Source organism: Eptatretus burgeri, chromosome 1 (assembly GCF_056783735.1).
Source record: "Eptatretus burgeri isolate ZD-2024b chromosome 1, Ebu_testis_v1, whole genome shotgun sequence".
NCBI lineage: Eukaryota > Metazoa > Chordata > Myxini > Myxiniformes > Myxinidae > Eptatretus > Eptatretus burgeri.
This window is the reverse complement of record NC_140961.1, coordinates 52611963-52629107: the sequence shown is the minus strand read 5'-3', so window position 1 is coordinate 52629107 and position 17145 is coordinate 52611963. Positions and strand designations below refer to the sequence as shown.

Sequence of the window (17145 nt, the reverse complement as noted above, 5' to 3'; positions counted from 1 at the left end):
TCGATGAGGTCATGTTGATGTTGGAGGACAGGTAGGTATTGTCGTTGCAGCCTTGCCGTATCCTCCATCTCTCGGAATGACATGGACATGTACTCACCATGAAGTCTAAAAAAAAGACGGGTTCCTCCTGCGAAGCCCCTTTTTATACACCAATTCCCCTAATCGCTGTCAATACGCCATTATACGGTGTCTGTAAGTTAGAAACGCGTTCATTAAGTTCTGTTGTCGTCCTGAAGACGTCAAATACGTCTACGTCTTTTTCAAGTAACGTGTTGCGAAGTGTGAACAACGTTCGTGTAGCGTGCTTACAAAACGTTACCCATCGGTTAGAAATAAGTTTCGGGTACGCTAAACATTACCTCGACGTGTTTCGACTTATGAGTAACTTACAAGTAACATGTGTCGACGTGTGTGAACGATCGCATAACGTGCATACAACTTATGGCCAGCGTAGCGGAACGTGCGAGTCATACCTCGGCATACGTCGTAAAATTTCAAGCATGCAAAAATTTGAGGACAACTCAAAAGTACAATGTTTAAAGCCAGCGTACTACGACATATGGCAGTGTTTTTCAGCGTGGTTAGTAGAGATGAATTACCGCAAATATGATACATCACTCTGACATCATATCAATTTTTATGATGTCATTCCTATTTTTTGACATTTTTTGTTTCAAAGCCTACAGTTTCCATCGAAACTTCCTGAAACTTGGCATATATATGTAAAAATACCCTGCGCAGACAGTAACCATCTCCGATTTTGAAAATTCCTCCGAGAAAAAAAAGTTATGACGTCAAAATATCTCCGCTAATGGAAATCGCCTAAAAAATTACCTCCAACTGGCAAGCTTTTTGAATGATTTTTGTGGGAATCGAACAGGGCATTAGCAGAGATGAATTACCGCACATATGATGCATCACTATGACGTCATATCAATTTTTATGACGTCATTCCTATTTTTTGACTTTTTGTTTCACAACCCAGAGTTTTCATCGGATCTTTACGACACTTGCCATGTATATGCAGAAAGCCCACGCGCAGGCAGTAACCATCTCCGATTTTAGAAATTCTTCCTAGAAAAAAGTTAACGTCATAATAATCGCCGCTAATGGAAATCGCCTATACCATTATCGCCGAAACTAGTTTGTTTCACAGCCTACAGTTTTCATCGAAACTTCCTGAAACTTGGCATATATATGTAAAAATACCCCGCACAGACAGTAACCATCTCCGATTTTGAAAATTCCTCTGAGAAAAAAGTTATGACGTCAAAATATCTCCGCTAATGGGAATCGCCTAAAAAAATGATCTCCGAAACTAGGCAAGCTTTTTGAATTCTGTTTGCGGGAATCGGACAGGGCATTAGCAGAGATGAATTACCGCACATATGATACATCACTATGATGTCATATCAATTTTTATGACGTCATTCTATTTTTTGTTTCACAACCCAGAGTTTTCATCGGATCTTTGTGAAACTTGCCATGTATATGCAGAAAGCCCACGCGCAGGCAGTAACCATCTCCGATTTTGGAAATTCTTCCTCGAAAAAAAGTTGATATCATCATATCGCCGCTAATGGCAATCGCCAATACCATTATTTCCGAAACTAGGCAAGCTGTTTGAATTTTGTTTGCGGGAATCAAGCCGGGCATTACATTTTTTTTACATTACATTTTTTAAATATCATGCTATACAGTACAATATAGTTTTTGGCACTATCTCTCAATAGTAAATAATCACTTTAAAAATTAAATAATTCTCGTATCTGGTTTCGGATCTTCACCCATATTGAATCAATTCTTCCTTATCACACACCCAACATGCCCACCAAAATTTCATCAGAATCCATGCACAACTTTTTTGAGATATTCTGCACACAACAGACAAACAAACAGACAGATATGGGTAAAAACAATCTCCTTCCACCTTTCGTGGTGGAGGTAATAAGGAATATAACATGTTAGTAGAGAAATAAATATGCAAAGTGAAACAATCAAGGAAGGAGGATGGGGAAGGGAGTTTGAATTTGCAAATTAATAATAATACTTTGAGGGGTAATTGAAAGACCCCTGCCTTCCTACTTCCTACCATCCTAACTTTCCCTTTCTTTACTTTAATGTCACCATGATAGTGTCACTGTCCAGTAACAATTGCCTCACATCCATCTGAGGAACAATACACTTTGTGACGCAATGCCCTGCCTGCACAGCACCGATTTGAGATGTAATAGTAAGGCCAATAATTAAACCCAGTTGAGACCTCTTGGGGCATGTACACTCCATCTGCACCATCCTAACCCGAAGAGAGAATTTATAAAGCTCAGCAATAATAGTTGTCCATCTGTTGTTAGTATGCCTGGTGTTGGCTTAATGGTTATATTAGGGTGGTGGGCTTGGGATCCTATGATCCTGAGTTGAAACCCCACTCGGCTGTTGAATTAATACCAGGTGGGGTTGACTCTGCCTGTCATCCTTCTGAGGTCGGCAAAATGAGTGCCAGCATGATGGTATACTGTGTAGGAGTGGCAACCCATCCAGGATTGTACTTAATAGCCAAGGAGACTGCTTAGTGCTTAGGCAGCACCAACACTCTACACAGAGTCTGGTCCCAATGGATGGATGGATGTTGTTAGTACGATAAATTAGTTTGGTTCAGAAAACGGCAAATAAAATAAATAAAGCAACAATTGTGGGGTGGGTTGGTCAGGTAAACATTCCCATCTGAAGTCTGTTCCTCATGATACCAGGATCCCAATTTCATGTTCCCTCCAACTGTGTTGATTTTCCCAATTGCCTCCCAATATCCTTGTGATTCATGTTAAAGTACATTAATATCTCTTAATGTCTTTGTTTTGTCCGTGATTTATGTTCAACCTCCACCATGAGTCTTAAATCACTGCAAAAAAAAGAAAGGAAACTCGTGAAATATTTCATTTCAGTACTTTGTCAAACCACAATCACCTTGCTGCTCAGAAAGTGGAGCAAACAACGTAAAGAGGTAGTCATTGTTTCATATGCTGCCTCTGGCTGCTGGTTGCATCATTTCTGCAAGCATGGCTCTGCCACTGATGCTACCAGTCAGCTGGTACTCATTTTGCCAACCTCAGAAAGACAACCCACCTGGTATTATTTCAACAGCACAACAGGGGCTCAAACTCAAGACCCTAAGATCTTAAGCCAGTCTTTTTAACCATGAAGCTTACACCAGGCTTATTAAGAGAGGAGGAGGAGGAGGAGATTGGGACCATACTCTGTGGAGTGTTGGTGCTGTCAAAGCAGTTTCCTTGGCGATTGGGCACAATCCTGGATGGGTCGCCACTCCGACACAGTATACCATCATGCTGGCACTCATTTTGCAAACCTCAGAAGGATGACAGGCAGAGTCAACCCCACCTGGTATTAATTCAACAGCCGAGCGGGATCCAAAGCCCACCACCCTCACCATTAAGCCAACACCAGGCATAGTCATATTTAAAACGATACCACAACCAATGAAATGTTCAGAAGCACAATGTTATCAGTTTTGTATACCGTCCTCATAATATTATTGAAATGTGCATTTCATACCTTTATTGTTACTTCTACTTTTCATCCTAATTCTTCAAGATCTACAAACATGCAAAACCCCTCCAAAATGCACAGGGGTCGGGTCCATCGATAAGCTTGGCAGGGGGCTCCTCCGTCTGACTCCCCATTTCTTTATCATTCTTTCCTTCTTCCTCGTACTTTGTTGCTGCTGCAAACACAGTAAATTCATTTGGGGAAGTTGTCACAAGAGGATCAAGTTAGACTGAAAACGATGGCCCAAACAGCATTTGTTTGTGTACCACAATAGCAACATTTACACTAACAAGTTGTCGGTGTCTGCACAGGATTCTAAACGGGTAGGGATGAAGGAGGCAAAAATGCAAATGCCGTCTTCAGTCATCGAGCCAGCAATTTGGAGCAACAATTAATTCACATTTATTGCCACATCTGATGCAATTCAAATTCTCTAATGGCTGTTAGGTGCTCCATGTGAAACTGTTTGATATATGTAGCTTTTTAATGCCGATGGCATAATGTTACACACAGTCCCCCACCCCCACCTTTCAGGTGGAATGATATGGGTACAAAGAGGGAATTTGAAGTAGAGTACAATCTTTGCTGAACGATATTGTTACGAATTCTCGCCCGCCTGGCGTGCGATCGGCCACGTTACTCAAATCGCGACGCGTCGCCCACCGGAACAGACAATTCAGTCGTGACCCTCTTGGAACTACCGCCAAGGAGCTAGCCACGGGTGGGGGTTTAACCTTACCACAACCCAGTCTGCATTCTACTCGCGCGAAATAGGTGAATCGCCGAATGTCGATATACCTAAGTACCCACGCGGGTAGCGTACCGAGGAGTTGTACCACGCCGCAGGTCGACTCCGGACACGAACCGCTTTCGCGGCTCGTTCCGTGCTGCAGGGATAACCGAGCGGAGTTATCGTCGACCTCGACGGTTCAGATTATTTTTTGGGTGTCTACACCCACTACCAATCCCTTACGTGATGCAAGATGGAACTTTCAAACAAAGGAAAGGACGCAATGAAACGGGAAACAATTTAACAAGCACTTTTATTCACACTCAGACAAGCACGTATTTACAGTTATAGCAAAAACACTACGCAGAGTTAAAACCGAATAAAGCAATGCACAAGCACTTATACGGGTTTACTTAATAGACTGGCACCACACACACACACATTTACACCAAAAGCAAAGAAAATACAAGCCACCCTCACAGGCAAGGAGGCAGACAGGTCCGTGGACCAAATGAACGTGGGTCCTGGGTGATCGGCCAGGTCCACGAGACCGAAGGGGTCTTACCCACGCCCTCGTGGCGCGATGGCGGGCTAGCCGCAATGTCCGCGTAACGCGCCTGACTCCGTGCCCCTGGTATGGTCGGTGAGCTACTTTGACGTGCGTTGCGCAGGCACGTGTTGGTCGGCACCACGGTTGGGTTGGGGAACGGACGGGGTTACCGGCGCTATCTCAGCGCGGAAAGGGGGGGGGGGGGAATTGTTGATGCTCGGGGTCGGGAGAGGGGAATGGCGGACGCTCCATCCCGCTAGCGGGGTCTCGGGACCGCACCGACTCCGGCGAACTCTCGCCCCTGAGTCCTCTTCCGCGTCCCTGCTCCACTCCGCGACTCATCCCTCGACCTCCACTCCGAACTCCACGAGTTCCACGCAGACCCAATTCGACACACAAGACTGAGGCACAGACTAGACTAGACTAGACCGACTTCAGACTTCAGACTTCCGACAAGCCACGAGTCGCCTTGTGCTCGCGTCTTTATAGACCGGGGGAGGAGCGTGTATGCAGATTCGCGGATCAAAACGCGCTTGGAGGCGGGGCCACGCCACCCGACGTTTAGCCATTGGTCGGGCAAAAAGGAGCGTGAGCCTCTCCTGATCCGATTTCCCTCCCGTAAAGGCATCCATTTGTACTCGCGGCTCGACGCGTTCGGCAAGAATCACCGAACGGGCCCTGGACAGCACGACGTTCGGTGTTGACTGGTGGTGTGGTTGATTGTTGTGGAAGGAGAAAGGCGAAGGTGGTGGGGGTTTGCTGTGGTGGTTTGGTTGTTGGGGGGTGTCGTTTGGGAATGGCGGTGAAGCGATGTCTGCGGGATGGAGTTGTGGATGTAAAGCGGCGAAGGTGGTGGTGTTTAAGTTGTTGGCGGGCTTATCAGTCCAAAATAACGATAGAGAAAGAAAAATGGCTAACTCAAAGCGTCGCAGTCCAGATGAATCACACATATTCCCTCTAAACAATGGATGTGGACTAACTACACATGAACTAATCGATATATCTAACCTGAGGACCTTTCTGGTGTATTGCAAATTTCCACAGCCGTAACACTACCCCCTCCCCTTTTTACAGACTCGTCTCGAGTCGTCGAATTTTCGTGTGCCATCATGTGTAGTTCTCCCCAAGTACGTTTTACCTTCAGATCCCTGAGTGCGACATTCAGTGTATTCGTGTCCCCAAAATAAATAACCTACGGGCTGAGTAACTAACTAAACAAACCCACTCATTCAGACGACTTAAATAAATTGCCGGCGCTCAGACACACATGCCGGGGGCGCACTCATATACAATACACAACTTAACACCTTAACCTTATAATTTACACGATTCCATGGCCCAGGATCAATGGACTCTGCAAAGAGAAAAACAAAAGTCAGCAGGGAGCCAGGCTGCTCGCACGCAGTCTCTGGCTCAAGTAATGCAGGTGACAGGGAACGTGGCCGGCTGCTCACACGCAGTCCAAGGCCTTCCCCTCAGGAATGGACGCAGCGAACACAACGGCGCACGAGCTGCGAAACGCAGTCTCCGTGCCAGCTCAAGTGGCACACGCAATGAACACAACGGATGAATGGATAGATGGAAACAAAGAACGGTGCATGGGTCACCACTGCAGGCCCGTGTTGTAGCTGCCAACAGGGCAGTCCTCGTGGCTTGCGCAATGATCCTGGCGCACATGGCAATGAACCAAAGGGGGGGGGCGGGGAAGCAAAACAGAACAGGGGCAAAAGATGACAAGGGCAGTAGGCATGGATGGCAAAGGTGAACTGGCAAGGCATGGCATGACAAGGCCGCTGTAGCAAACACAGCCGGCAGATTAACTGGCCGGCACAGGCCTTGCAGCAAACACAGCCAGCAGGTGACGTTGGCCGACACAGGCCACGTAGCAAACAGCCAGCAGACGATGTGGCCGGCACAGGCCTTGCAGCAAACAGCCAGCAGATGAAGTTGGCCGGCACCTTGCCTTGAGATGGAGGTTGGTGGAGGGAGTACGGTGGTGCTGGCCACTCGGAAGGTGGGCTCGGACCTACCTACTGTCTCCCTCCCAACCTATCGCCTTTGCCTGTCTCTGTCCATACCCACCCCCTTAATTTGTCAAAACCAAATTTAGCCCCAACTTATTTTTTTTATTTTTTTTTTTTAATTCCCCCACTATATTTTCGTCTCCTAACCCCTTTATCTTCTTTGTTCGGCTAACCTATCGTCTCCTAGACTACTCCCAACCCCTACGTTCCCTTCCTGGAGGGGAATAAGGGAGAGCTAGCGTCCTGTGTCGAGGCAAAATTCAAGCCTCAGGATGGCCTCAGATTTCAGCGATCTAAACCAAAGTGGGTCCAGCGGCCCACAACGAGAGCGAAGGGATGGATGGTGCGGAGGGGTACACTTCCTATCTACCCTAACAATTATTAACCTTAAACTACCCCGGGGCTTTCCAAAAGCACCTCTCGCTTAAACTATTGGTTCTATAAACCCAGATTCCCGTCGCCTGTGTTGGTGTCCACACGATTTCGGGCCTCGCCCTCCAATTTTCCTCCTGTGCCCTCACAAGGTTTCGTGGCTGGGACACGTGGGTCCCTTGGCAGGCACTACCCTCTGCCGATTCTCCAGCTCTGGCACCCCCGGGCACTACACTGCCTCTGAGCCTACCAGCTCCCTAAACACTGGGGAGTGCCCTCCATGGCGACTACCCTGAAACGCTCACGTGGCAGGCTGGCTTCCCGGGCCCCTTTCCGAGTGTCACCCATGCCCACGACACTGCCCACGCGGCCAATGGCGCCCCGGGCCCCCGCATCATGCGGGCGCACCCCTGCCCACTACGCTATCCCGGTCCCCCATGGGCCATTGGCCTACCACGGCCGACTTGCCCGGTGCCCGGGGTACCCACTCAGCGATACTCACCGTTTGTAGCCACGCTCCCAGCCCGTCAACAGGGCTCCTGCACCCCTCCAAGCGGGTATCGAACCTACTTTCCCACTAACAACAAAACGACTTCCATTTTGTCAATTTAACGAACCCAGCTTACTCACTCTACACTGACCCCGGGGTCCCTTGGGCGGGAATCACTCCTCCCCCCAATCACTCATCACACCATGCATTCCACAATCACTCCATTCACTCAGAACCGCTGGCCTCACTCACTCACATGTCTCTTTTCACAACTCACAACTCACACATCGCTGAATCCTGCCATTCTGCTCACTAAATCCCCTAACTACCTCGTGCTCCCACGTCATCCCTTAAACTACAGCACGTTCCATTTAACACTACGTAGCTAAGCTACGTCCCCTCTACACATCCAATGTCGGTCTCTGTCCTCTAATAATTCTCATAAATCCATTCCCCATCCTAAATCTCACTACAATCCCTCTACCTAATCCATTCCACGGGCCCCATGAGGACTTACCCCTGCCCCATGAAGCCGGTCTCGCTAAGCTAACCCTTCCCCCTATCCTGTGCCCAGTTGTATCCTGTGCCCAGGTCAGGGGGTCTTCCACCCCTTGCCCGTGAATCCTGTTCACCCGAAAGCGAGGCCTGCTTTGCTCAACGTTTTTTTTTTGTTTTTTTTTTCTCATCGCGCAGCACCAGCGCGGCAACTCGCAACCTGCGCGGCAACTCGCAACCTGCGCTTTCTCCCCGTGACGTCATGGCAGCTGTTCACATACCTCGTCCCTCTTGGACGGCACCATCCGGCAGGGACTTCCCTCCTGCCGGATTCCAATCCTACGTGCAGCCATGACGTCACCCTGCGCATTACAAAGCAAACCTCGCATTTCGAGGGGTTCTCCACACGAACACATGTGCTCTGCCCGTCCGTGACCTGCGTCGTGCGCTCTGCGAACAGAACACACTGCACAGGCCACATGGAGCTTCACACACACGCCCACGTGGAGAACCCGTCCGGTCCAAACCAGTAATCCTGCCTACCTTTTGTCCGTCCGCGGGATCGGCAACATCCACCACTGGCGTTTCCGGACCGGGTTTCACTCCCGCAAGCGCGCACGTGGCGGCCTCGTGCGCTGCACGGCCCGAACCTCGCGCTCGCCGTTGTGTAAACCCGGCGCGGTCCCCAAAACAGCTACGGCCGCTACCCGGCCTTTGTCTCTCTGTCGCCGTCGTCGTCGCCATTCGACCCACGCACACCTGCGTGTTACGACGCTCACGCACCATTCCATTACATTCACACCGGGAGACGCGGCTGCGTGCTCGCTCATGCCCACCGTCATCTCCCTCACACACAGCGACCTCACACACGCTGTCCCTCTCACACTCGGCCGCTCACTCGCACACGTGGTGACACTCACACGCGGTGCCTCATCCACACACGGCGTGCTAGGAAGCACGCACTTTGGCACACTCGCCACCATACCACTCACACACGGGGCCGCACTCACAGCTTTCACCACACACACCTGGACAATCACACGGGATTAGTGCCACCACAAGGGGTTCCGGGCCTCTATACCCCCCCAAGCTCCTCGTGCACCCCTCCACAGCACTCGCCCCCTCGAACTCGCTTGACACGACCGAACCCACCTGGTCGCAATCAGCTTCAAGGGAGAATAGCGTCTCCCTCCGTTCCCGAAGGAGGCTATCCAGCTGCTTGCACCGGGTCCCCACACGTTCTGCCAGCTCACCCCCATTATCCTCCACCACCTCCGTGTGTGTGTGTGTTCGTCCTTAACCCCGTCCAATTCACCCTCTATCTCCCGTGTCTCCACCAACTCAGTTACCTCTTCACCCATTACCTCCCTTGTCTCCACTATTATTTATTTTATCTCCTGCGTCTCCCTTCGTGTCTCTGTTAATGATATTTCCTTCGTCGTCACCTCGTGTCTCGTCTCACACGTTTCGGTCACCCCATTTAGTTTTTCCCTCTGTGTCACCGTCACTGTTGCTTTCTCTGTCACTACCCTCTCCCAACACGTCCCCCGAATTAATTTGCCCTCACCCGCCTCCATTGCGGGCCTGACAGCCGTTACACTCCCCCCCAACTCGTTCGCTCCCACACGAGGGGCCGCCATTATGCCCGCCTGCAGGCATCGCCCCATGCTCTGCGTTTCACCCTGCAGTATTTGCATATTCGCATCCAATTTGTCGTTCATTCGTTCTCTCCACGCATTTGTTTTTATTTCATTTGTGTTATTCATTTCGTTGTTCATTTCTTTCATCATCAGTAAAAACTTTCCCCCAATCGGCAGAATTCAGCCGCCACCGACGAAGCCGAATCGCCTGGTCGGTCGCGGATCCGCCGGGGACCGGGGAGGGATCCGAGCGGAGGGAGGGATGGGGGGGTGTCATCCACCACGGCCTCTGCCGCTGTGCCCATTTCGAGTTCTGGGCTCGGTGAGGGGGAAATTGTTCCTGCATCACAATGGGAATGTCCTGCACGGGCATTTCATCCTGGACCATGGATTCTACATTACCACATCCATATCTACCCCCGGCTCCCGCTCGCTTTGATACTCCATCTTATTTCTCGTAAGGGATTAAATTTAAATTGCTCGTAATTTAATGGAACAAGGAGGGTCGCTCCACTCACCCTTGATCCGGTTCCGTAAATTTAGTTGGAGGCGGGATGGATTTGAATCCCACTCCCGGACACCAGTGTTACGAATTCTGGCCCGCCTGGCGTGCAATCGGCCATGTAACTCAAATCGCGACGCGTCGCCCACCGGAACGGACAATTCAGTCGTGACCCTCTTGGAACTACCGCCAAGGAGCTAGCCACGGGTGGGGGTTTAACCTCACCACAACCCAGTCCGCATTCTACCCGCGCGAAATAGGGTGAATCGCCGAATGTCGATATACCTAAGTACCCGCGCGGGTAGCGTACCGAGGAGTTGTACCACGCCGCAGGTCGACTCCGGACACGAACCGCTTTCGCGGCTCGTTCTGTGCTGCAGGGATAACTGAGCGGAGTTATCGTCGACCTTGATGGTTCAGATTATTTATTGGGTGTCTACACCCACTACCAATCCCTTACGTGATGCAAGATGGAACTTTCAAACAAAGGAAAGGACGCAACGAAACGGGAAACAATTTAACAAGCCCTTTTATTCACACTCAGGCAAGCACGTATTTACAGTTATAGCAAGAACACAACGCAGAGTTAAAACCGAATAAAGCAATGCACAAGCACTTATACGGGTTTACTTAATAGACTGGTGCCACACACACACACACATTTACACCAAAAGCAAAGAAAATACAAGCCACCCTCAAAGGCAAGGAGGCAAACAGGTCCGTGGACCAAATGAACGTGGGTCCTGGGTGATCGGCCATGTCCACGAGACCGAAGGGGTCTTACCCACACCCTCGTGGCGCAATGGCGGGCTAGCCGCAATGTCCGCGTAACGCCCCTGACTCCGTGCCCCTGGTATGGTCGGTGAGCTCCTTTGGCGTGCGTTGTGCAGGCACGTGTTGGTCGGCACCACGGTTGGGTTGGGGAACAGACAGGGTTACCGTCGCTATCTCAGCGCGGATGGGGGGGGGAGGGGGGAATTGTTGATGCTCAGGGTCGGGAGAGGGGAATGGCGGACACTCCGTCCCGCTAGCGGGGTCTCGGGACCGCACCGACTCCGGCGAACTCTCGCCCCTGAGTCCTCTTCCGCGTCCCTGCTCCACTCCGCGACTCGTCCCTCGACCTCCACTCCGAGCTCCACGAGTTCCACAAGCTCCACGAGTTCCACGCAGACCCAATTTGACACACAATACAGAGGCACAGACTAGACTAGATGAGACCGACTTCAGACTTCCGACGAGCCACGAGTCGCCTTGTGCTCGCGTCTTTATAAACCGGGGGAGGAGCGTGTATGCAGATTCGCGGATCAAAATGCGCTTGGAGGCGGGGCCACGCCACCCGACGTTTAGCCATTGGTCGGGCAAAAAGGGTCGTGAGCCTCTCCTGATCTGATTAATTCCCGTAAAGACATCCATTTGTACTCGCGGTTCGACGTGTTCGGCAGGAATCACCGAACGGGCCCTGGACAGCACGACGTTCGGTGTTGACTGGTGGTGTGGTTGATGGTTGTGGAAGGAGAAAGGCGAAGGTGGTGGGGGGTTTGCTGTGGTGGTTTGGTTGTTGGGGGGTGTCGTTTGGGAATGGCGGTGAAGCGATGTCTGCGGGATGGAGTTGTGGAGGTAGAGGCGAAGGTGGTGGTGTTTGAGTTGTTGGCGGGCTTATCGGTCCAAAATAACGATAGAGAAAGAAAAATGGCTAACTCTAAGCGTCGCAGCCCGGATGAATCACACATATTCCCTCTAAACAACGGGTGTGGACTAACTACACATGAACTTATCGATATATCTAACCTGAGGACCTTTCTGGTGTATTGCAAATTTCCACAGCCATAACAATATTAAGTGACTAAATTGATGTAAAGGTAATTTCTGGTTCTAAAGTGTTTTGCCAAGAGTATGTGACAAGAGCGCCTTTATGAACTACCAGCAGAGTACTCACCCCATGGGTGGGTCGAGTTGTGCATTACTTGCTGAAAAGAAGTATAGTCTGTATTTTATAAGAAGACTATCTATAGATGTTTGCATGGTGTGCGCTTATAAGGTTCTCGATGGTCTAAAGATCTAAAGGGTACGTTACATTATTAGTTGGAGTCGAAGGGGTTGAAAGGGCCTTATCTCTCAAGCATGTAAAAAGTGCCTAAAAAGGTCAAGTGGTCTAAACCTCTCAATGGTCAAGGGTCCAAGCTGTCTAAAATCTGTCTGAAGGGTGTAAGGGGTCTAAATGGTGTTCAGGTCAAAACAGACAGACAGACAAACAAATGAATCCAAACGCAATACCCTTTCCTTCGGCGATGGTAACAAGCAACTAGGGGGCATCTGAAATGGTCTTCCAGGGTCTTAAGGGTCATCACGAGTTTTATGGGTTTTAAGGATCTGAGGGGCATAAAGGGTCTTAGAGGTATTAAGTCTTAAGCATCTTTAGGGTCTTTAGAGTCTTAAAGGGTCTTGTGTCTTCAATGTATTTAAAGGTATTAAGGGTCTTAGGCATATTAAGGGTCTTAAATGGTCTTAGGGGTCTTCAAGTTTCTTCCTGGTATTAAGGGTCTTTGGGTTCTAAAGGGACTTATGGGAGGGGTCTTCAGGGTCTTAGGTGTCTTAAGGGCCTTCGAGGTCTTTGGGGTTTTAAGCAGTCTTTGGGGTTAAAAGGTAATTCAGGATCTTAAGGGTCTTGGGTGTCTTTGAGAGTCTTCAAAGGTCGAAGAGGTCTCAGCAGTCGAAAGGGTCAATTTCGTTTAAAAGGTGTATTCCAATAGACGTGTGTGTAATCAACGTGAAACTAACGTTCAAATAGCACGTAATTAATTGACACCTTGTGACATGCAGACATGAACTGAGCTATATATATATATATATATATATATATATATATATATATATATATATATATATATATATATATATATATATATATATATATATATATATATATATATATATATATATATATATATATATTCTTCTTCCTCCTCTTTCGGCTTGCTCCCGTTAGGGGTCGCCACAGCGGACCAACCGTCTCCATTTCGCTCTATCCTCCACATCTTCCATTGACACTCCAACCACCCGCATGTCCGCCCTCACCGCATCCATGAACCTCTTCTTTGGCCTTCCTCTTCTCCTCCTGCCTGGCGGCTCCATCTTCAACATCCTTCTCCCGATATACTCCGTTTCCCTCCTGTGCACATGTCCAAACCATGTCAATCTCGCCTCTCTCACTTTGTCTTCAAACCGTCCTACCTGCGCTGTCCCTCTAATGTACTCATTTCTTATCCTGTCCATCCTCGTCACTCCCAACGAGAATCGCAGCATCTTTAACTCTGCCACCTCCAGCTCCGCTTCCTGTCCTTTTGTTCGCGCCACCGCCTCCAAACCATACAACATAGCTGGTCTCACTACCGTCTTGTATACTTTCCCCTTCACTCTTGAAGCTACCCTTCTGTCACAAATCTCTCCTGCAACTCTTCTCCACCCACTCCATCCTGCCTGCACTCTCTTTTTCACTTCTCTCCCACACTCTCCGTTACTTTGGACAGTTGATCCCAAGTATTTAAACCAATCCACCTTCCCCACCTCAACTCCTTGCAACCGCACCTTACCACCACCCTCCCTCTCATTTACGCACATGTACTCCGTCTTACTCCGACTGACTAACATTCCCCTTCTCTCCAGTGCGTACCTCCACCTCTCGAGGCTCGATTCAGCCTGCTCCCTACTCTCCCGACAGATCATGATGTCATCCGCGAACATCATAGTCCATGGAGACTCCAGTCTGATCTCGTCCGTCAACCTGTCCATCACCATTGCAAACAGGAAAGGGCTCAGAGTCGATCCTTGGTGCAATCCCACTTTTACCTTAAACCGGTCCGTCATTCCTTCCGCACACCTCACCGCTGTCACACTGTCCTCATACATATCTTGCACGATCCTCACATACTTCTCCACCACTCCCGACTTCCTCATACAATCCCACAACTCCTCTCTTGGCACCCTATCATAAGCTTTCTCTAAATCCACAAACACACAATGTAACTCTTTCTGGCCAGGATATATATATATATATATATATATATATATATATATATATATACATATATATATATATATATATATATATACATATATATATATATATACACACATATACATATATGTATGTATGTATGAGCCTGGTGTTGGCGCAGTGGTGATGGCAGCAGCTTAAGATCCAAAAGGTCCTGAGTTCAAGCCCCGTTGGGCCACTGAATTAATACACCAGGGGGTTGACTCAGCCTGTCATCCTTCCGAGGTCGGCGAAATGAGTACCAGTTGTACTGGGCCGGTGTATACCCCGGTTAAAATAGGTGTAGCATATCCCTGTGTCGTAAGAGGCGACCAGGGTTGCGTCAGGAAGGGCATCCAGCGTAAAACATGTGCTAAATCACCATGCGGATCATGCAGATGATCCGCTGTGGCGACCCCTCACGGGAGCAGCCGAAAGAAGAAAAAGAAGATATATATGTATGTATATATGTATGTATATTTATATATATATATGTATATGTATATATATGTATATATATATATATATATGTATATGTATGTATATGTATATATATATGTATATATATATATATATATATATATATATATATATATATATATATATATATATATATATATATATATATATATATATATATATATATATATATGTATATATATATATATATGTATATATATATATATATATATATATATGTATATATGTATATATATATATATATATATATATATATATATATATATATATATATATATATATATATATATATATATATATATATATATATATATATATATATATATATATATATATATATATATATATATATATATATATATATATATATATATATATATATATATATATATATATATATATATATATATATATATATATATATATATGTATATATATATATATATATATATATATATATATATATATATGTATATATATATATGTATATATATATATATATATATATATATATATATATATATATATATATATATATATATATATATATATATATATATATATATATATATATATATATATATATATATATATATATATATATATATATATATATATATGTATATATATATATATATATATATATATATATATATATATATATATATATATATATATATATATATGTATATATATATATATATATATATATATATATATATATATATATATATATATATATATATATATATATATATATATATATATATATATATATATATATATATATATATATATATATATATATATATATATATATATATATATATATATATATATATATTTATAAAGATATTGTTGCGAATTCGTGCCCGCCGGCGTGCGATCGGCCGCTCGACTCGAATGGCGGCCGCCTCGCCCACCGGAACAGACAATTCTGTTGTGACCCTCTCGGAACAACACCGGGAGCTAGTCACGGTTGTGGGTTTAACCCCACCACGACCATGCCAATTACCCACCCGCGCAGGATAGGGTTTCTCGCCAAATTCAATCTACCTAAGTACCTGCGCGGATGGTCGACCGGGCGATCGTACCTCGCCGCAGGCCGACTCCGGACACGAACCGCTTAAGCGGTCCGTTCTGTGCTGCAGTGATACCCAAGCGGTGTTATCGTCGGCTTCGACGGTTCCAATTAATTATCGGGCACATTAAGCCCACTACGAACCCTTTACGTGAAGCAGGATGGACGGTCAATTAAGAAAAGACGAAGCGAAACGGGAAAACAGTTCACACAATGCACATTTATTATGCGTCACACGGAAAGCACACATATACAGCCAAACAGTCAAAATGCACATATATCAACCCAAACAAAAGCAACAATGTAGAGCTACAACCGAATAAGACCGACACACGGAAACACTTAAAAAGTTCTACTTTACAAGACACGGCGCCAACACACATTCACACAAAAACCCCGAAAAGAAATGGTGACTTCCCTTTGGGCCGTCGAGTCCCTCTCCTACGTCCATCGACGTGGTTGCGCCTGGCCGCGACTCCGTGCCCTGGCGTGGTAGGCGCGTCCTCTCCGGCGTGCCTCGCGCCGGCATGTGTTGGCCGCTCAACGCCACGGATGGAGTTTCCGGCGCTATCCCAGCACGGATAGAAGGGGGGGGGAAGTTGTCGCTCGAGGTCGCGGTGTGGGGAATCGCAGACGCTCCGTCCCACCAGCGGGGTCTCGGGACCGCCCCACAAAAGACCAGGCCAGTGGCCACCAGGAAGAGAAGAGGACGAGCGAGCCGGAAGACAAGAAGAGAGCAAGAGCAACAACAGCGCTCCTTCCGTGTCCGACTTTTTATCCCCCGGGGCCCTGCCCTTCACTCCGCCCCCATTTTCGGCTCCACCCTCCTTCGAGAGGGTTCTCGAAGAGGGGCGTTCCCTCACCCCGACCGCCTCACGCTGGTCATCCACCAATCGGCGGCGAGCTGCCCCTCCCCCTTCTCCTCCCTCACACCAAGCGCGGAGAAGAATGGCGCGAAAAACCCACCAGCATCGTTGGCAGTTTTCGTCCGTTTTAAATAAAAGATAGGGAAAGAAAAACGACTTACTCAAAGCGTCGCAGCCCGAATGAATCACATAAATTCCCTCTCGACAACGGATTTGGGGCGAACTACACATGTACTTAGAGATATCTCACCAACGGGCCCTTCATGGTGTGATGCGAATTTCCACAGCCGTAACAATATATATATATATATATATATA

At 47.3% G+C, this 17145-nt stretch overlaps 1 protein-coding gene across 4 annotated transcripts in view; it reads right to left on the bottom strand.

The window, feature by feature from the left end:
* Positions 1 to 17145, bottom strand: part of MRPS34 (mitochondrial ribosomal protein S34) — a 135298-nt gene that overhangs the window by 32801 nt on the left and 85352 nt on the right. For 2 of the 4 annotated variants that reach the window (XR_015058957.1, XM_085884053.1), the window contains exon 4: positions 3571 to 3739. The exons of 1 other annotated variant lie outside the window; for it this stretch is intronic. Coding sequence is in view for 2 of the 3 variants with exons in the window: in XM_085884053.1 (XP_085740179.1) it covers positions 3612 to 3739 (128 nt within the window). In the remaining variant the exon portion in view is untranslated. The remainder of the gene's footprint in view (positions 1 to 3570; positions 3740 to 17145) is intronic. One more of the 4 variants, XM_085884066.1, reaches the window with a different exon arrangement.